The sequence below is a fragment of the Thunnus albacares genome, chromosome 18, assembly GCF_914725855.1.
Source record: "Thunnus albacares chromosome 18, fThuAlb1.1, whole genome shotgun sequence".
Taxonomy (NCBI): Eukaryota; Metazoa; Chordata; class Actinopteri; order Scombriformes; family Scombridae; genus Thunnus; species Thunnus albacares.
This window is the reverse complement of record NC_058123.1, coordinates 4,469,975-4,490,644: the sequence shown is the minus strand read 5'-3', so window position 1 is coordinate 4,490,644 and position 20,670 is coordinate 4,469,975. Positions and strand designations below refer to the sequence as shown.

Genomic DNA, 20,670 nt, shown 5'->3' with positions numbered 1-20,670 from the left:
AATATTGATCTCAAAATAGACTTGGGTTGTTTCTAAGGGTTGAACTTTATTCAGGATAAATGTCCTCCAATTCATAAAGTGTGCCTCAGTAGAAAATACAACTAGCAGTTTGAGTGCGACACCTCAATGAAACTATCAGCAAATTTACAAACTGTGTTTCCAAGCCGTCATGCAGGAAGTTTGTGTAAAACTAGCAATTTGGATGAGAATTTTAACATTTTCTGTGAATATTGTAATGCATGAGATTTCGTTGCAGCCATTGGTGGCTTTGCACTTGAACATATTTCCACACCAGCTTCAGCCTGAAGTCATAGAAGTAGCTGCTTAGCTGAGAACCTTTCGTGACCTCTAGTGGGGGTCGGGTCCTCCAGGTTGGGAGTCAGTACATTAAAGAATGAATGAGACACGAGGCTTCCTACCACAAACAAAACATCTCTTATCACCACATATGTTGTACCTGCCTGCACATAGCGGACTGTGTATTTCTACAGGAGAAGACTGTCTGTGCCACATGTGAGCAGATCTCAGCACAATCATACTGTTGTACTGCTGTCCCCCCCCCGGCGACGAGGTCCTAATGGCACAGCTGACTCCTTGACCAGGAATGTCAAGTCTGTAGAGGCCTCCCACATTAAAATAGCCAGCATGCTCTGTCAGCACACCCTCATAGCAAACGCATGGGTGCCTAACAGCTGCCAAATTTACAGAGTGAGGAGAAGGAGAAGAAGAGGTGGCGGACAGGCTGGCTGCAACGAGGGGAGGAGATGAGGGGAATCAAATTACCCTGAAGTCTCTTCTCTCTCTCTCTCCCCCCACCCCCTTTCTGCTCCTCAAACCAGAGTCAGAAAACAAGTTAAGCTGTATATTTCCGCACAATACAGTCATCTCATAAGTGCTCGGAAGGATGGCGAGGGTAAAGACTGCGACTAAGCAGCACGTCGTCTTGATTTTGCACTGCGGTGGATTCCGCTGTCAGGAACAAGCTCTTGTTGTGTGAAACTTAACTGAAGATGGTCTTTATTACCTTTAGAGACAGCTGCTGTGTCACAAACAGTGTGTGTGAGTATGTGGGAGCAACTGTAAAGCATATGCTCCTCAGGGGTCAGCGAGTAGGTTCAACCATGGCCCAGTTTTACAGGATGTTTCGTTTAGTTCCTTTCATTCATTTAAGAATAAAATTGATTTTTAACAGTGTTTAGGATTGTGTCTGAGGGCTGATGTTAGTTTTCAGTACCACTTTCTGATAAGCTAAAGGTTTGTAAGTATTAATTAATGGCTTTATTAGTGGTTAACTAATATTTTACCAATGCTGGAGCAAAGAAGAAGAAGCAAAGTTCTGATACATAAACTCTAATCTTTGATTTTTGCTGAAATATTGGATCATTTGAACATTTATTGAAATGAAAGCATGTGAGAAGTTTAGAGGGAAAAATCACTATTTGGTGGAGCTGTTAACAACTCATAGACGTGAAATGTGACCCCGACTACACACTGCTTTTTGGAAGACGTCTTTAACAATGTGTTGTATTTTAAAAGCTTGTTATATTATCCATTGTGTCAAATCTTCATCTGAAAAGTAACTAAAGCTGTTAAATAAATGTAGTGGAGTAGAAAGTAGAATATTTCCCTCTGAAATGTAGTGGAGTGGAAGTATAAAGTAGCATCACATTGAAATTCTCAAGTAAAGTACAAGTACCTAAAAATTATACTTAAGTGCAGTACTTGATTAGATGTACTTAGTTACTTCTCACCAGTGATAACAGCCCAGATATTTCTCAAGAGTTTGGCAAAAGGCCTTTGAATGTTTTGCAGCAGGATTTGAAACTGGATGAACTGGTGTCTTTGGCAGATTTTATGTTTTAATTGAGTCCACCATTGACTAAAGTCAGTGTTTCAAATTTTGGCGTGAAAAATTATTACAATATCGTTGCTGATTAATTTTCTGTCAGTAAGCTAATCGATTGATCGACTATTTGTCACATTACACTTCTGTCCTACAAATATTCACTCCATGTCACAGTCGTGGACAAATTCAAGCATACAGGGCTGACACCAACGATTGTTTTCATTATCAATTCATTGATTGATTGTTTTGTCTGTAAATTGTGAGAAAATAGTGAAAAATGTCCGTTGCAACATCCCAGAGTCAAAGTTGACGTCTTCGTGTCTTGTTTTGTCCAACAAACAGTCCAAAACCCAAATATAATCAGTTGCATGATGAGGAAAAGCATTACATCGTCGCATTTGAGAAGCTGCATTTTTGCTAAAATGCTAACACGATTATCAAAATAGTTGCCAATTAATTTTCTGTAATTATTACAGCTCAGCAAGCGCGCGTTTCCTATTTTGGTTTGAGTTCAACTTTGACCAAGCGGACGTCCTCGTCAAAGTATAGAAGTTATTATTCTAATGTGCATCATCACCATTTTTACATTATCTCACTACCAGACTACAAACTAGCATCGCTGTAAGACACTGTTTACAGCTCGTAATGTTTACATGCAAAACATATGATCAGTTTATAAAATATTACGCATTGTTGCAACAGTTAAAATCAAATATTAAAGCTAATACATCAATAATAATAATGATCCAATAATATAATACTGTAACACTAACAGGAACCGTTTAGCCAGATGCTAGTTAAGCTAATTTTGCTGCTGATTTTCCTGTAGTTTTACTTTTAAGTAAAAAGTTACTGTTTCAGCTCTGATTTCTATTTATTTATTAGGCAAAAATGCCAAATATTTGCTGGTTGCAGCTTCTTACATGTGACAATTTGAAGCTTTTCTTTGTCATAAACGATATTAAACTGAGTATTTTCGATGATCAGACACGTTGCCTGAAGACGTCCCCGTTGGAAACCGTAAGAGGCATTTTTCTACATGTTTTTCTGACGTTAGACAAAGCGATGACTTGAGAAAATAATCAATAATGAAAATTATCATGAGTTGCAGCCCAAAAAAACACAATAATGCTGGTCTAGATTTGAAATTGGTTGATTTCCCAGAATGAGCTTCTCTTTCCTTCACCAGTGGATGATGTAACTTTTGGAAAATATTGGCTGTGATTCCCGTGAGGTCTGCGACTAATACATTAAAAAATGGAATCAACATAAAAACAAACTGCAAAGACATGATGATGAACATCCGTGTCAGAGTTGAAACGATTACCTGATTGGCAGAAAATGTTATTAGCAGCTATTTTGATAATCGATGAATCGTTTCTGTCATTTATGAAGTAAAAACAACAAATATTCTCTAGTTTTTGCTTCTCAAAAGTGAGAATTTGACGCGTTTCTTCCTGTTTTACATCATGAATGTCTTTGGTTTCTGGACTGTTGGTTGGTCAACTTGAGTTTGAGGAAACTGTGATGTACATTTTTCACTATATTTGGATTTTGCGTACATAAAACAAACAATTAATCATTAAATCCAGAAAGGGATCATCATGTTAATCGATAATGAAAACAAATGTTTACATTCATTCGCTCGTCCTGTTCACATCCAGTGAAACAGGCGGCAGGATGAATCATTTTCTTTACGTATGAATACAAAGATTTAAAAATATACAGTCACAACATCGGTTATTGCATTTAAAGTTGCTTTAATTAAGGAAGTGTTATACTTTCACTCTAGGAAAAACAAAATGAAAAATAATTTGGAGGTTTGAGTCACAACTTTGTTTTAAGAAATTAACCTTTTTTTTTTATTATTATTTTTAAATCTTGAAATTTCCTTTACACAATACATTTTTTTTTTCCTTTATAAGTATTTCAAAATATCTTTTGCTGGTTTGTTCAGTAATATCTTTCCTATAAGTAGAATTTCATTTCAATATAGTTCTCTTTTGGAAAAAAAAAAAACAAACAAATAAAAAAAAAAAAAAAAAAAAAAAAAAAAAAACATCCATCAATGCGTTTCTGTCCAGGGTCTTCACGTGTTGGAAGATGTTGGAAGTTACGTCAGACTGAAGGCCCCAGGGGCTGGTGAAGACGGCCGTCTGTCCAGCTCTGGCCGTGACAGAGAAGAGAGGCTGATGATGGCAAAACTCATCACTGACGCTCTCGCAGTGTGGTGGCAGAGATAGAAGGTCAGCGTATCCGTCCGACTGCCAGATATTTGGACCCTCGTAGTGGCAATGTGGGAGCAAACGAGCACCGGAAAGTCCCATAAAATATCTGTATGTTGTCCCACAAAAAAAAAAAAACACACACACACACACACATAAAATTCAGTCCTCTCCCCACTTGTTGGCTTTCCATGGTTTTTTTTTTTTTCTCCAGACACCAGGGATGCTCTGGTGCGAGGAAACACACTGCTCTTCCATCGCTGTAACGGATGCTCACTGAAACAATATAAGTTACGCTTTGAAGATATTGCCAAGATTGTATGTATAACATAAAACCCAGCTGATACACATTGTAATTGACTACTGGAGTCAAAAGCTTTAATTTTTTTTTTTTTTTTTTTAGTCTGCGAGGCCCTTGTTGTTTGGGCTTACAGATAATCCTCTCAGTAACTTCCTCTAACATTTTTTGGGTAATCTTTTCAATTAACGGCCTGCTGCTGCTGCTGCTGAGGCACGGCTCCATGTTGTTTGACAGCTCTGCATCTGTTCCACATCAATGCAAACATGCACAGAGTGACAGCAGCATGCTATATATATATATCTTTCTATATATATATATATATATATGTGTATCCCTCTCTTTCGTTCATCTGACCGACTTGCAAAATATCCCACAAACTGCCCACTGGAGGAGAGACCTGGACTGGAACAGGAATACAATGGATGCTAGTTCTCTCTCCTTAAACTCAGCAAGGAAAACATCTTAAACAGCTTGACTCCTCCTTACTCTTTAAATATAAACTATGTTGCAGATAGGAAAGCATTCATTGGCTTCATTTCTAGTTATAAAAACCGATCTGCTGGTTTTAGAAGGTTCTCTCTTTCCTTTTTTTTTCTTTGTTTTTATAATAAAGCACTCTTTTTTTTCCTCAACCAATGAGATATCTCTCATTTAAACATTTAGTCCACTTTTTTTTTTATATCACTTTCAGAGATTCACACAACCACTCCAACCCTCGCCTCTAACAAACTTTAGGATAATACACCAATAATTCCCTGCACATGTACTTTTTTTTAACGCCACGATACTTTAGTAGGCTATTACAGCACGATTTGTCATGCACTTTATCTGTCATTTCTGCTTTTTATTTTTTGTTTTGTTGCAAAATACCCCTATGTCGCAGATCTCGTCATGAACTGAACTAATTAATAGCCGCTTTGCTTCAATTTCTCAGTCGTCATCCACGTCATCTCCCTCGGACTCGTCTCTCCTCTCGTACATTTTATCCCTCTGCCTCTCCTGGATCTCCTTCATCTCCTCGGCGTATCTGCAGAAAGCTCCGCCGAATTTGCTCCAGGCTTTGAAGGGGATGGTGATAGAGTTCCTGTAGCTGGGCTTCACCTCGCTCACACGCAGGAACACTCCGTATTTGTTGGAGCCGACGTCGAAAAAGAACCGTTTAGAGTCCACCATGATGGAGGTGCCCTCGGGCAGCTCACCGTACCCCGCGGCGGCGGCTGTGCCCCCGGCCAGCTCCTCGTCGTCTCCCCCGTAGTCGTCTATGAGCTTGGCAAGGGCGTCTCTAAACTCTATTAACCCCTGCGCCGGAAGGGCTATGGTCTGGCCGGCCAGCATGCCGCCCACAGGGCCCCCGACTCCAAAGCCCGGCCCTCGGTTAACCGTCTGCCGGATACGCAGGAACCTCCCCCGCTGGTTCTCCTTCAAGTCCAAGTAGTACTTGCGGTTTTCCCGGACGAGAAACTCGCTCTTGAGAGCTCGCCTGGGCCCGCCGTCCTCACCCACGGTCGCTTGGGCTATCTGCTCCGGACTGCTAGGCCCCAGCTGGGCGTAGTGCTCGATGAAATCCCCGAGGTAGTCACGGAACTCCGCCGCCACGGACAGCGAGAGGGTCAGCCGGCTTTTGGAGCCGCCGGCCCCGACCTCGGCGATTTTGATGAACCTGCCCTTGCTGTTCTGCTTAACGTCCAGATAGAAGCGCTTGTTCTGGATGTCGAGGCGCTTGGACGCCAGCTCCTGGGTCTCCTGGTCCCTCTGGAAGTGCTGGAAGCCGCCGCCGCCGCCTCCACCGCCTCCTCCCCCGCTGCTACCACCGCGCTCACTCCCGCTGTCTCCATCCGCCATCTTCAGCTCCACCGCTCGGCTTCTGCCCTGCTCCGGTCCTGCGTAGCTGCTTTCTGCGCGTACCCTTCCAGCGCGCGCCCCCTTCACTTTCACCAACGCTTCGCTCGTTCAGCGTTGTGATTGGTCAACCAGCCTGCCATTCCCACCAGTTCACACGGTTACGGCTTTCCCATTGGTTCTTCACTTTTGTCAGTCACACCCACATGCATTATCTCTCATCAGCCATTGGTTCAGAGTCAGGTTCCGTTTGCGTACTTCTCCTTCTCGTTGTGAAATCTCCTCTGTCTTTTATGACATAATATTTTGAAAATGTTTTTTAATTTTTCTGGCTTCAGTTGGATAATGTGTCGACATCTCTGGTTTTTCTCTGTTATTGTGGAGGAATTCAGAGAATTGTTTTTATCTTCGCAAAATAGTTTGGTGACCTAAGTCTAGTAGGTTACATTGGCCAATATTAATAATACTAACTGGTATGTTTGTGTCAGTGGTGGAAGATGTTTTACTTAAAGGACGGGTTCACAATTTTTCAAAATCTGTCTTAAAACAACTGTCAGGAGCCCAATTGAACAGTGAAACATGTTTTTCTTGCTGTAATCATGTAATCCTGTTCATACTGACCATTAGAAGATCCCTTCATAATGTACTTACAATGTAAGTGATGGGGGACAAAATCCACAGTCCTCCCTCTGTGCAAAAATGCATTTAAAAGTTTATCAGAGGCTAATATGAAGTTTCAGCATTCAAATGAGTCAAATCAAGTAGATATCTTTCAACGTTACAGTCTTTTTAGTGTCAAAGTCCCTCTTTTTGTTACTATACTTCCACCGCAGCTCAACAGGGAAACACTGTCCGAGGAAACACAAAGAGGGAATTTGATGCTAAAAAGACTGTAAATGTGTCAGATATCCACTTGATATGACTAACTCAGACTGCTGAAGCCTCATATAAGCTTCACATCTACTTTTAAATGCATTTTTACACAAAATGACTATGTGGACACACTGTGGATTTTCCCCAACACTTATATTGAAAGCACATTTGAAGGGGATCTTTTGATAGCCAGTATGAACAGGAGGAATGATTACAGTGAGGAAAACCTCTTTCACTGTTCATATGAACACCTGACTGTTGTTTTAAGACACACTTGAAAAATTGTGAACCTTATCCTTTAAGGAAAAATAGAAATATTCAGTGTAAAAATACTTTGTTACATTGAAAATTTAACTCAACCAAAAATGTACTTAAGGTATCGAAAGTGAAAGCAGTCACCATGTGGAATGAAGGATGATGTGAGTGTTATTCTGATATATTATTTTATCATTAATATTAGCTAGTTTTAATGTTTATAATGGTAGTTAAATCTATTATAATGCATCATATTTTATAAGCTAATAACATGTTTTTATGTGAAATCATATTATGAAAAGTAACCAGTAACTATAGCTGATAAATAAATGGAGTTAAAAGTACAATATTTCAATATCGGAAATACTCAAGTAATGTAAAAGTACCTGAAAACTGTACTTAGGTATACAGTACTTGAGTAAATGTACTTACTTGTATTCCACTACTGGTTGCTCCACGTTGTCGACATGTGATTATTTTTTATGATTTGGTGGCTCATGTAGATGAAGGACTTTGGGTTCTTGTTCCAACTGAAGGAACAAGAAGAAAAACACATTTTTGAGGTGAGTGGGACTTTAAAATAGTCCTGTATTTGCTTTGATAATATAATTGTATCTGAACTTCAGTATTTTTGTCGTGAACCCAGTGTAATTTCCATTCGGGTCACCAGAGAAAAATTACTGAAATATGTCGACTCAAAAAAGTTTGTTTCCACTGGCCTACATGTTACCACACCAGTAGCAAATAAACATGTTCATGACATAAACTTTGCCACTAAATATTACATTAGACCACAAACCGTTCACTTGGGGACTGTTATGCAACAGGATATATGATAATTCAGTTTTCAAACTGTGCAAGTACTGTACTTAAAGTTTTCCATATACTGTGTTCTGTACTTCTACTTCTCTACATTTCAGAGGCAAATACTTTTTACTCCATAACATTTATTCCATCTCACAGCTGCAATTATTTTGCAGATTAAGATTTATTTATGATAGATAGTAGTATATAAAGTAGTAAAATTAGCTTCACCTCAACCAGCTATGTTAAAATGTTGCTTACACATTGATACATGAGTAATAATGATCTTGTATTAATAATATTATAACTCTCTGGAAGGAGCCGTTCTGCATAACGAGTACATTTTATTGCAAATATTTACACTTTTACTGAAATAAAATTTTGAATGCAGGACCTTTACTCATATTTTAAAAGTGTGGTATTAGAATATAATATACTGTGAAATCTTTATTGTCACTGCACAGTAGCACAATGAAACTGAAGGCACAACTTCCTGAAAGATAAGAACAAGATGTAAATAGAACTATAAGAAATAAACAAGTAAAATAACACTCTGGAGTATACATGATACCAGTGGTGGAAAGACACTAAGTACATTTACTCAAGCACTGTACTTAAGTACAATTTTGAAGTACTTGATTTCCATGTGATGCTACTTTATACTTCCATTCCACTGCATTTCAGAGGGAAATATTGTACTTTCTACTCCACTACATTTATTTGACAGCTTTAGTTACTTTTCAGATGAAGATTTGACACAATGGATAATATAACAAGCTTTTAAAATACAACACATTGTTAAAGATGAAACCAGTGGTTTCCAACCTTTTTGTCTTTTGACGTCTTACAAAAAGCAGTGTGTAGTCGGGGTCACATTTCACATGTCTATGAGTTGTTAACAGCTCCACCAAATAGTGATTTTTCCCTCTAAACTTCTCACATGCTTTCATTTCAATAAATGTTCAAATGATCCAATATTTCAGCAAAAATCAAAGATTAGAGAAAAACTGAAAAGAGATTTGTGTATCAGAACTTTGTTTTTTCTTCTTTCATCTCACGACCCCTCAGATTTATCTGGTGACCCTTTGGAGGGGCCCGACCCCTAGGTTGGGAACCAGTGGACTAAACTAGCTAACTGTATATAAAGTAGTGTAAACTAGCTCCACCTCCAGCAGCTACAACAGTAACATGCTGCTCTAACACTGATGCTTCACTATTAATAATCTAATGATGTCATATATAATAATATATCAGTCAGAGGGACCAAACCACTACTTTTACTGCAATACTTTAACTACATCAAGCTCATAATACTTATGTACTTTTACTGCAATACTTTAACTACATCAAGATCATAATACTTTATGAACTTTTACTGTTCATGCAGGACTTTTACTTGTAATGGAGTATTTTGCTGTATTGGTACTTTTATTTAAATAAAGGATGTGAGGACTTCTTCCACCACTGGCTGCAAAACAGCTGTCGTACCACACTGAATATGTTCTCTGTTGAGCACCAGGAGTTGCTGGGACAGGTTGGCCTTCCTCAATTTGCTCAGGAAGTAGGACAATGAGGAAGGAAAAAGGCAGAAAGAAAGGCATCTGTGCCTTTTTTCACCACAGAGTTGTTGGTTGGTTGTCCACGTGAGGTCCTTGGAGATGTGGGTGCCCAGGAACATGAAGCTGGGTACTCTCTCCACTGTGTACTACTACTTTTTTGTGTACAATTACTACTTTTACTTTATTATATTTGTATTTATTTATCAGACATTTATTTAACAGGGATAGTGCACATTAATAGACGTTGCTGTAAATGCGCCAAAGTTGGCCAAGAGGCTATTTTTGATCTGTAGTCACTGGACAGATGTTGCTAAGTCAACCTAAAAAAGAATATAAGGATGTAAGATTTAAAATGACAAACTTATTAAGATCATTTAGAGGTAAAAGATCTGAAACGTCATCATTGTAAACAGCAGCAGGATGTGATGGTATGAATATTTAACCCACCTGCAGCTACATATAAGCAGTTATTAGATTATCATTGCACTACCCAGCTCTGTCTACAGATGGCGGTACAGCTCCAGTCGCCTCTCAGGTAAATTTCCAGGTTTGTCTTTGCACTTCCTCCCAGCTGTATATGACAGCAGCAGCAGTCAGTTTACAGCTGCAGTTAACGCCACTGTATCGTGCTTTTGCAGCACTTTATATGTCCTGTGTTGAGAATCTCTGAGCTTGTTTGCATTGCTGTAGATTTCATGTGTTAACTGGTGATGAAAAGATCGATTCACTCCTGAAGGAGGTGCGATGGTTTAGAGAACAAACCCCTCAAGTCCTGAAAACATCAGAAAAGTTTTTGTGTGCAGGGCTGTAGCCAACGTTTTAGAAAATACTGAGGTTGTGAGAACAGATTCCTACAGTAGGAAACACCTGAGAAAGTACAGATTACAGCCAGCAACCAAACTCTGTACAATTCTCTGACGATTAAAAAAAATAAATAAATCACTAAATGTCCCATTTTATTTGTTCATTTAAACTATTTGCTAATATTTCCTGTAAATGTTATTTCCCTCTAAGTTATGGTCTAAGTCTTGTTCAGAGTTTTATCTAAATGTTAATTCATGTAGATACTAAATCCATTTTATTTTAAGTTTATAGTTTATGGTATTTCTTCTGCACTTTGTCGCTTTGGATTAAATCGTCGGCCAAATGACAAAGTGTAAATGTTATTCAGGGGTTATCTTAGAAAAAATAAATTCTATTTTGAATCATCCTGCATGTGAACTTCTTCACATTGATATTAAACCCTTAAATTCCCTGAAATACAGTTTGTGGAGACAACAGAAGATGGAAAAACTTACAGTAATACGATTTCTCATGAAAATTATACACTGATAACTGAATTCAATAAATGTGACACAATCTGAGACATAAGTTAATGTGCTTTTGCTTCCCGGAAAGATGGAGGAGACGGTCTGGATCAGGATGCATAAAAACACAAATGCAGGAACATCGGATGATGAAGCACTTTAATAATAATTAATTACATTATTATATTGATTTAAACATCTCTCAGCTCACTTTCTGGCACTTTGTATTTAAAAATACTGTATGTTGGTGACAGAAGTTGTTTTCTTTTGGTCAGATCAGAGAAATTCAATAAAGCACAAACAAGTTATTCTCTTTTCTTCTTGTCGTCTTTCAGGTTTGACTTCCTGTAGCCTGAAGGCTAAGACAAGCAGAAGGCTGCACATTAGTCCAGTGATGGAGGAAGTATTGAGGCTTTTTACTTACACCACAAACATAAAATACTCCATTAGTTGAAGTCCAGGAATCCACGGGGAAAACAGTGGAAAAAGGCTTCCCAAGCGGGTCAGTGGAAATACTCAGGAAAAAAGGAAGCAGGCAAGAAAGTGAGAGAATTTGTTATGCTCAATTTGTGCACAAATACAAACACTAAATGGCACAAAGAGCAGAAAAGGCTTTGATCAGCGGCTATTAAGCTCAGTGCTCTTCCTCAGGCAGCATGAAGAGGTTTATGTTGACTCCAGTGTCTCTAGGAACAGAGAAAAGGCAGGAAATTATACTGTAAATACGTCAAAATTACTGTAGAAACCACGTATACGACACAATAACGGGACGGTCGCATTATTGATAAAGAGTTTTAGACGTGTTGCCTCAAAGATTAGAGACATATTCAACATGAGAACAAGAGCCCACTAATCCAAACATATGTCAACATAAGGTGAATAGACACAACATACAGACCTGCTACTAGTCAAAGGTTTTAGAAGATCTCAGTGTTTCCATTTTTAATTGAAATTAATGTAGTTTAATGTCTCAGTGTTCTCTGAAATCAACAAATATTCAATTGGAGATTTTTAAAAATAGGAATGTTTCTGTTTAACATAATGTAATCCAATAATCTACATTATAAAACAGGTTCAGATGAAAGAAGATAGATTAAATCCTCTTTAACATCACAGAGAGACACTGCTCCCAGGCTGAATATCCGTCTGTCCTCCGTTTGTAATTGGCGACGATCAAGATCACCTCCTCTGTTTGTGGCTGTAATGAGATCAATAAACCCAGAATTTAAGACCCGTGGAGGAGTGTCTGTGTTGGATAAAATGTGTGGTGAGGGACGGTGTTTCATCCGGTCTGTTAACGGTGCTTTTGCGTTTTATTATCTGGCTGCGAAGCATCTGTTTAGTTTTGCCAATGAACAGTTTACATTAGAGACACTTAGTGGCATAAACGAGCTACTTAGAGGTGCATGTGGTGAAGGTGGGGGTTGTTATAAGTATAAGTACCAGTATATATATACCAGTGTTTGGTTATCAAAGTCATTGATGCGTTTAGAGAAAAGTTGCATTCAAAATTGCACCCAAGTAAAAGTACAGAATTATTATCAGCTCAAGAAATCAACGTCAGATAATCTGTAAAGTTTTAATAATCATTTTATTTAAGTAATCTGATTCCACAGTGATATAACAACAAAAAAATCAAATAAAACATTTCTTAGAATTCAAATTTAAATATATCCAAACTATACATCAGTTACAAGCAGAGGCACACACACAAATCACAATATTGCACACCACCCTGTTTGATCCATGATGAAACTTGTGCCGTGTTTCTTATAAAGCATCTGTTTCTACTGGAATTGATCCTATTAGGATAAGATGTTTGTTTTTTGTTCAAAAAATAAAATCAATACAATCTCATTTTGTCTCAGCGGGACAAAATATCACAGCAGCGACGTCAGTGACGGTTTCAGTAATACTGAGGATAAGACGGGTAGTGAGAGAGTTGAGTGGTGGCAGAGGGCAGCATCACTCCCGGGAGGCTGCTGTACTGGTAAAAAGAGTCCAGAGGCAGCGTGGAGACACTGGGCAGAGCGGAGCTGTACTGGAGGCTGTGTGGATGGACGTATGAGGCAGCAGCAGCAGCAGCAGCAGCCGGAGCTTCCTGTGCTGCCGCCGCCGCCACCGCCGCTGCTGAGTGGTATCTGGGGTACGGTCCCGGCCTGTAAGCCTGCAGCTCAGGATAATGCATGAACTGAGAGGCGACGTTTGCCTGGCAGGCGTGAGCCAGGGCGTCCTGCACCGTCCTCTTCAGCTTCATCCGCCTGTTCTGGAACCAGTTACGGATCTGAAAAGGTGGAAAAGTCTCATTAGGAAACGTTTTCATAACAGCACATCAAAATGTCTCATTATTACTGAACTTTAGGGGCCTTAGAAAGGATTTTAGATTTTAGATAATCAACATTTAAATGATATAAGCTTATAAAATCCTCGTCATGTGCAAGTTGTTGATCATAAAGGATTCATGTAGGGGATTCCTACCTGTTTGTCAGACAGGTTGAGCTTCTTGCAGAGTTCGGCCTTGTCTTGCGTTCCCAGGTAAGCGTTCCTCTTGAAGGCCCTCTCCAGGCTGCTGATCTGCTCCGCCGTGAAGGCCGTACGGGGTCGTCTCCCCGACGGAGGGGAGGCCGGCGAGGTGGAGGCGCAGTCTGCGGAGGCCGCGGGGGAAAGAGAACGACCCCCTTCGCTCTCGTACCCGGAGGTCTCCTCTTCTGTCCCGCTGCTGAAACCAGCCTCCGTCACTGGAGAGAGGAAGAAAGAGGAAAATACTTTTAATGACGTTTTCCCAAAAGATGTTTAGACTGAACAGCTGATGGAAGTATTCAGGTACTTTACTGCAGTACAAGTAGCAATAGCACAATTTAAAATACTCCATTATAAGTAAAAGTCCTGCAGTTAAAGTAAAATTAAAGAAGTATAATCAGCATCTAAAGTATAAAAAGTAGAAGTGCTCATCTTGCTGCCAAATGGCCTATATGAGTGTTATGATGCTCTATATTATAATTAGCGCTGCAACCAATGATTGTTTAGTCTATAAATTGTCAGAAAATAGTGACTAATGTTTGTTGGAGGAGAAGGAGTCCAAAAGTATTGAGTTTACTGTCTTATATGACAAAAAAAAAATCAGCGAGCATCACATTTAACAAGCTGGAACTAGTGAATTTTTGGCATTTTTGCTTAAAAAATGACTAAAACATGAATTTATTATCAAAATAGCGGCTGATTCATCTCCTAATTGATACGTTGGAGCTCTAATTCATGTGTAAGCAGCATTTTATTGTGGCATGAGCTAATTTTAACTAATTTACACACTTTCTGGTAGTTTAATTTAAAAGAAAATGCTGCTTGCAGGTAAAATATCAATTTCTAAAGCAAAAAGTAGCCGTCAGATAACCGTAGTGGTGTCAAAAGATGTAATACTCTCCCCTGAAGTGTAGTAAAGTAGAAGTCTTTGAGTAAATGTGCTTACCTTGATTACTGTGAGAGCTTTGGTGCTGTAGAGTGCTCATACTGGAGCTGGACAGGTTGTGTGCATCCAGGCCTTGCTGCTCCTGTTCAGGTACGTTTTCTGCCTTTTGCCTGCAGTAAAAACCCGGCAGACTCTCCGAATGCGTCCCACAGGCGGCAGGTCCAGAGGCAGCGAGGGTCTCCGTACCCGTCGGCTGGCTGCTCTGAGCCATCCACTCGATAGAAAAATGTCCTCTCATGGTCGCTGAGTGCTGAAAGTTTTCTCCTGAAGAAGCCGGAAAGAGAATATCCCTTTGTTTGAAAAAACCAGAAAGTTGTGTCCAGACTGCAGGAGGAAGAGTTTCTCAGGAGTCCTCTGTTTGCTGCTGGTGTTGTTGTTGTTGTTGGTGGTTGTAGGAGAGTAATGACTGTCCCCTCACAGTGTGTCTGTATTTATAGGGGGCATCCCTCCTCATTTTCAAACCGCCTCAGACCGAGATCAAAGCACACATCCTCCCTTCCCTCCCACCTTCCCCTCCTTTAGTTTTCACAACTGGAGTAATTAAGACGTCTCATTCAGTCTCAATGAGGCTGTTACACACTGGCTCCAGTGAGTCTGGGAAGAGCAACCCCCCACACAACACCCACCCCACTCCCCCCACACACCCCTCCTCCTCCTCCTCCCTCTTCACCTTCCTGCCTCCAAAAAAGATAATAGACACACCTCAACCCAAACTGTCTGCATCATCCATACTGTAAGTGTCTCCCGTCTGACTCAAAAACATCCATATATCTGACTTGACTTTTGTCTCTTGAAGCATTTTAATCATCTAACATCACTGTAAGCTCACATGAGCAGAGCTGAGACATCATGGTGACTAATCGATAAGTTGATTAGAGCTGCAACAATTAGTCGATTAGTTTGGAGTCATTCTGTAAGAAGAAAAACGTGGAAATTTTCTGATTCCAGCTGCTCAAATGTGAATATTAACTAAATATCTTTGAGTTGTGGACTGTTGGGGGCCAAATGACAACATTTGAGGATGTTATCTTGAGCTTTGGAAACAATGATTGACATTTTTTTAACCATTATGACTAATCGATTACTAAAATGAAATGAAATATGTTTCTTAAAGATGATGATTTGCTGCTTTTATTATAAACTGTTGGTTGCAAAAAAACAAACAAGACAGTTATTGACATCACACCGGGTTTTGGAAAATATTTAATGAATGTTTTTTACAATTCTCTGAGGATTTTCTGCAGAATAGATCAGTTTCCTTCATGCACGGGAGTCACTGCATGTTAAACTCTTAATAAGTTATTGATATTTGATTTCCCCAAAGTGCATCAACAAATCATTGATCAATAAACTCTAAAACATAGAAAATACTGTCTATATTGCTGTATATTAACCTTGTAGTGCTTGTTAGATTTTCCTCGAGAACATATTCTTCTAGTTGACGGACCAAAACCAGCCATCACAACTGAATTTTATGAGTAAATCACACATTTCCTGAATATCTGCAGTCTAGAGTGTATTTAATGAGCATTTTTCACACTTTTCTGCAGATTAATCAATAAGAAAATAATCCTCACTAATGAGCATCTTTCTTTTCCGTCAATCAAAATTTTGATGCTCTTCAAAATTGCGATAATTACTTACATTTTTTTTCCATTAGTCGTATTTGAAGACCTTTAATAACCAGCATAACAAGCAGTGAGTGGCTTAATATAAAAGCAAACAGCTAATCCGGGGATGATCCCCAGATTAAAGGCAAAGTTACTGATGTGACGTCAGCTGATGATGAGGTTTTTTTTTTAGATTGTGTAATCTGATTTGTAGTTGATTGATGGGCTCTCAGGATTAAAGTTTGGTGTCGTTATTATGAAAAACAGCTGATCCCATTAATAATCACAGAAAATCTATTGTAATATCAAAGGATTAACAGGAAATAGAAATGTATAGAAGTTAAATGAATAAAATGAAGTAATTAAGACTATAAATTCATAACTAAAATAAAATATTTCTAGACCTCTGACTATCTGATCATCCAAATAAACAGCGCTGGAAACTGATTTCAGATAAAACACAATTTAATACATAATACAGCCAAATGGCATCTATCATTGTTATAATATTGGTTTATTATTACTGATGGATTCATATGTAAGCTGCATTTTTAATATGTCACAATTTAAAACCACATATTGCATTTTATAAGATGAACATGATTTATGAGTGAATGGGCTCAGTCAGTGTTACATTTTTATATATAATACTACAGAATTATAATTATTATAGATGCATAAACATGTCAGCAACATTTTAGTGCAAAGTTAAGCAAATGTACTACAGTAAAAAATACAATATTTTCCACTGAAATGTGGTGGAGTAACAGTATAAAGTGGGATCATGTTTAAATAATCAAGTAAAATACCTCAGAATTGCACCTATTAGGTAAATTAGCTTCTTTCCACCAGTGTAAATAAATATCTTCCATCAGGCTGTAATTTACCAGCAGTAACGTTGCTATAAATTCACTATTACGCACCAAAAAACAACCTTCAGCTGAGCAGCACTGACAGCATACAGATCTGAATGTATTTCTTACTGTGGAGGATTTACACCACCTTTAGAAGATATTAACAGGTTTTATGAGCTTCTGTCTCATGTTGGGTGTGTTGGTATCAAAGCACAGAGCGCCTTTGAAGTGGTCCAGTATCCGTAATGAGCTATTAGCGTCGCGGCTCTCCTCTCCGCTGCGCGCACAGACAGACAGCCGTCTGCAGGTCGCGGAGACAAGCGCGCACGACGGCCCCCGGATCCATTCAGCGGCGCTCGAGCACTCTCATTATCTTATCAATAGGACTCCGTTTCGTGATTGACCCGATTAATCCTTTAAACGCACAATGTGTTTTTGAGCCACGCACCATTTGCACACAAAACAGCGCCGTCTTCTTCCTTCAGAGACAGTCCACCACTCATCCAGGACGGTTATGAGCCACTTCACAGCTGGGATCATCCACTCCAGCCTCATTATCAGCCGCTTTAACTTGATCCCCAAAATCCCCAAAAGGTTGCATTGAAAGCTGAGACGATAGTTTAAGATGATTTAAGGCGCCACAGAAGAGATGAGTTTCATTACGTCTGTAAAACTCTTCCACACAGTCAATCAATGAATCCTTGATCATTAAACTGAACACTGACTGATAGATATGACTTATCAATCAAGAAATTACTTAAAATTAAACTGATCCTTTACTACTGGTGGAAGTAGCAATTTAAAAATACTGCATTACAAGTAAAAGTGAAGTATTATCAGTAAAATATAAAGTACAAATAGTAAAAGTTCTCATTATGTTGCTGATAAATCAACTAAGATTTGCAGCTCCAGCTATTCATTAGCAGTCAGATGGAGCCAATTTTAACCATTTTACTCACTTTTGGGTAGTTTAATTAAATTAAAAGAAAGTATCATAGCTTATAAGATGACGATGCTGTTTGCATGTAAAATATTTATCTGTAAAATAAAAAGTTGCTGTCAGATAAACGTAGTAAAGGTGTAGCATTGTACCTGACTTGTAGTGAAGTAGAACTACGCACCTGAGTAAGCAAAACTGTGCTTCATCTGAGAAGCTGGAATCAGTGATTTTTTGGCATTTTTGCTTCAAAAATGATGAAAGCGACAAATTGATTAGCAAAACTAAACAATTCATCAGCTGTGTTGTCCTCTTCACCTTCCTCTTCCAAAAACATAACAGACACACATAATCCCAAACTGTCTGCATCTCCTCTGTAAGCACATCCGTACTGTATGTGTGTCTGTTGTATTTCTACTTTCTACAGCTGAATCCTGAATCTCTGCAGTCTAGTGAACATTCAGAGTTCTTTGTTTTGTGTCTTTAATGTTCCTACAAGTTGTCACAGTGCTGAAACAAACACCAGAATTTAGACCAGTATTTTGGGGGAAAGTGAGGCTTTTAAGAGCTCAGCTGAGGTTTGTTTTGTGTCAGACCGACTCACAACTGGACTTGAGTAAAAGCCATGAATGTTCCCTTTAAAATGATGCAAACTTATTATAGTAAAACATTACAAACGTCCTAAATCAAATCTAAATAAGGGTTTGCACCAGCGTACACTTCATGAATTGATAACAGAGACAAACTTTGACATTTTAAGAAGAAAATGTCAAAATTCTTTGGTTGCAGCTTCTCAAAAGTGAATATTTTCTCACATTTTAAAGACAAAACAACTAATCGGTTGATCCATAATGAAAATAATCATTAGTTGCAGCTCTAGTTTTATTGTTAAATCACTTTGTAGTCTTGTTATTTAGAGAGGTTTGTTATTATTTATGGATTTGAATAGATGATGCGTAAATGTTAGTGGATCTTATTTGTTTTTATGGTTAGATACGATAAAGTAAGCGAAGCAAACACAGAGCAGGTTGTGCTGCAGCGTCAGGATGGTTGTTCTCAGTGTGACAGACAGTCAGACAGTCAGAGTGACTGTTGACATGTCTCGGTGTGTCTGGATGTCGCTGTTGTGTTGTTGTCGTCTCCCGGCTTCTCGTCTGCCTCTGATCTGTCTGTCTGTCTGTCTGTCTGTCTGTCTGTCTGTCTGTCTGTCTGTCTGTCTGCCTCGGTGTCCCCTCAGCGGGCCGCAGATCAAAGAGGCTCGGCCCTGCCGGTGGACGGGAGATGACGAGGTGGAGCAGGCCATCGCTGACACCCATCCAGCCCCGTTATACAACACACACACACACAGAGACACACAGACAGACAGACCGAGGGGCAGCGACGGAGGTGAAGGAGAGAAAACAAATGATCAGGACCTCTTTGAACTTTTAACTGTACCAATCAACTGATGTCTGTTTCTCTCTGTATGAGGTGTTTTGACTGTGTTTGCTTGTTTCTTGTGAATGTTGTGGCTCTTTTTGTTTGACTATTTCCATCTTAAAGCTACTTTATAATTATACTTCACTACATTCAGGAGGGAGATGTTCTGCTTTTTACTTCACTGTAATAATCTGACAACTATAGTTAAGATTTTACATAAAGTTAAAGATAAAAAAAAACAGTAATTCACAACGTTTTTGGCTCAACAAGTCTTGATTAACACTTGCAACAGTGGAAAGTAACTAAGTACTTATACTTAACTAAAATCTTCATGCTACTTTAAACTTCTACTCCTCTGCACGTCTTTTGTACTTTGTTATACACTTTATTTATTAATTTTTTACATAAACTTAAAGATTGAACTAGTTGTTCCCAACATATTTGGCTCATGAGCCTTTAATAAAGCAGTAGTTGTGTTTACTTCATGTTTCTGACGTCTATGAGTTGTTTCCAGTTTCACCAAAGAGACATTTTCACCTCTAAACTTCTCAGATAGTTTCATTTAAATAACAGTTTGAGGCCCAAAGACGTCAAATGATCCAACATTTCACACTAAAATGCAAAAAATTGCGAAAAATCACAAAGACCAATGCGAATTTGTGAATCACAACTTCAGAAAACACGTCATAAGCTGATAAAATATAAATGCATTTTTAGAGATTAAATCAATGGTTCCCAAAATGCAACATGTAGTTGAGGCTCGTTGTCGTGTTTCAGATATTTATAAGTTATCAGCAAAGTGATTTTACTTCCAGCTGGTTTCATATAAATTAATGGTTCAAGTCATAAAGAGGTAAAACTCTCCAGTATTTCATAAAAAAGCAAAGATTACAGAAAAATACAAAAAATAAATATAAATTTGTGTATCAGAGCTCAGATTCTGAATGCAGGATTTCACCAGTAAAAGAGGGTTTTTATATTGTTGGATTAATTTATCTAAACACACTTGCCATATTTTTCATATTAATATCTAATCTACAGTCCAACACTGTGTATTTGTTGGTTTTCTGTCTCCTTTTTCACGCTTTTTTTGCTACATTTGCAGAAACATCTGCCTTTTCAACTAACTGTTAACTGCTGATCAGTTTTAATCATTTAAATCATTTCTCAAGCAAAAACTTCTTTTCTCTGTTTATATCTCTGTAAACTGAATATATTTTTGTGTTTTGGAGCGTCGCTCGGATAAAACAAGACACCTGAAGACGTCTTTTCACTATTTGCCAGAAAAAACGGATGATAAAAACAATCCTTACATGCAAGAATGATTATGTTCAACATGGACTTGAATGTTTCAGTCTGAAAACACAATTTGCAC

At 38.6% G+C, this 20,670-nt stretch overlaps 2 protein-coding genes and 1 long non-coding RNA gene across 3 annotated transcripts; 1 reads left to right on the top strand and 2 right to left on the bottom strand.

Moving 5' to 3' along the window:
* Window positions 1-3,852: 3,852 nt before the first annotated feature.
* purbb (purine-rich element binding protein Bb) lies at window positions 3,853-6,292 on the bottom strand. The gene has a single exon (XM_044334075.1). It carries the CDS (start codon window positions 6,212-6,214, stop codon window positions 5,303-5,305), a length of 912 nt encoding a protein of 303 aa, XP_044190010.1. The 5' UTR covers window positions 6,215-6,292; the 3' UTR covers window positions 3,853-5,302.
* Window positions 6,293-12,150: 5,858 nt separating this feature from the next.
* Window positions 12,151-15,820, bottom strand: ved (ventrally expressed dharma/bozozok antagonist). The gene is made up of 3 exons (XM_044332704.1): window positions 14,476-15,820; window positions 13,488-13,747; window positions 12,151-13,293 (listed from the first exon to the last, which is right to left on the bottom strand). The coding sequence occupies exons 1-3, from the start codon at window positions 14,711-14,713 to the stop codon at window positions 12,916-12,918; spliced, it is 876 nt and encodes a 291-aa protein (XP_044188639.1). The 5' UTR covers window positions 14,714-15,820; the 3' UTR covers window positions 12,151-12,915.
* Window positions 13,708-20,670, top strand: LOC122967906. Its single transcript, XR_006398708.1, has 2 exons — window positions 13,708-13,832; window positions 19,114-20,670. It is a non-coding gene; the product is annotated as an uncharacterized LOC122967906 (long non-coding RNA).

Excerpts from the sequence above, each read along its gene's own strand:
- purbb (XM_044334075.1), bottom strand. The coding sequence starts at position 6,214 with ATGGCGGATGGAGACAGCGGGAGTGAGCGCGGTGGTAGCAGCGGGGGA.
- ved (XM_044332704.1), bottom strand. The coding sequence starts at position 14,713 with ATGAGAGGACATTTTTCTATCGAGTGGATGGCTCAGAGCAGCCAGCCG. Across the intron at positions 13,748-14,475 it reads AAGCTCTCACAGTAATCAAG|TGACGGAGGCTGGTTTCAGC; the intron begins GTAAGCACATTT and ends TCCTCTCTCCAG. Across the intron at positions 13,294-13,487 it reads TCAACCTGTCTGACAAACAG|ATCCGTAACTGGTTCCAGAA; the intron begins GTAGGAATCCCC and ends CCACCTTTTCAG.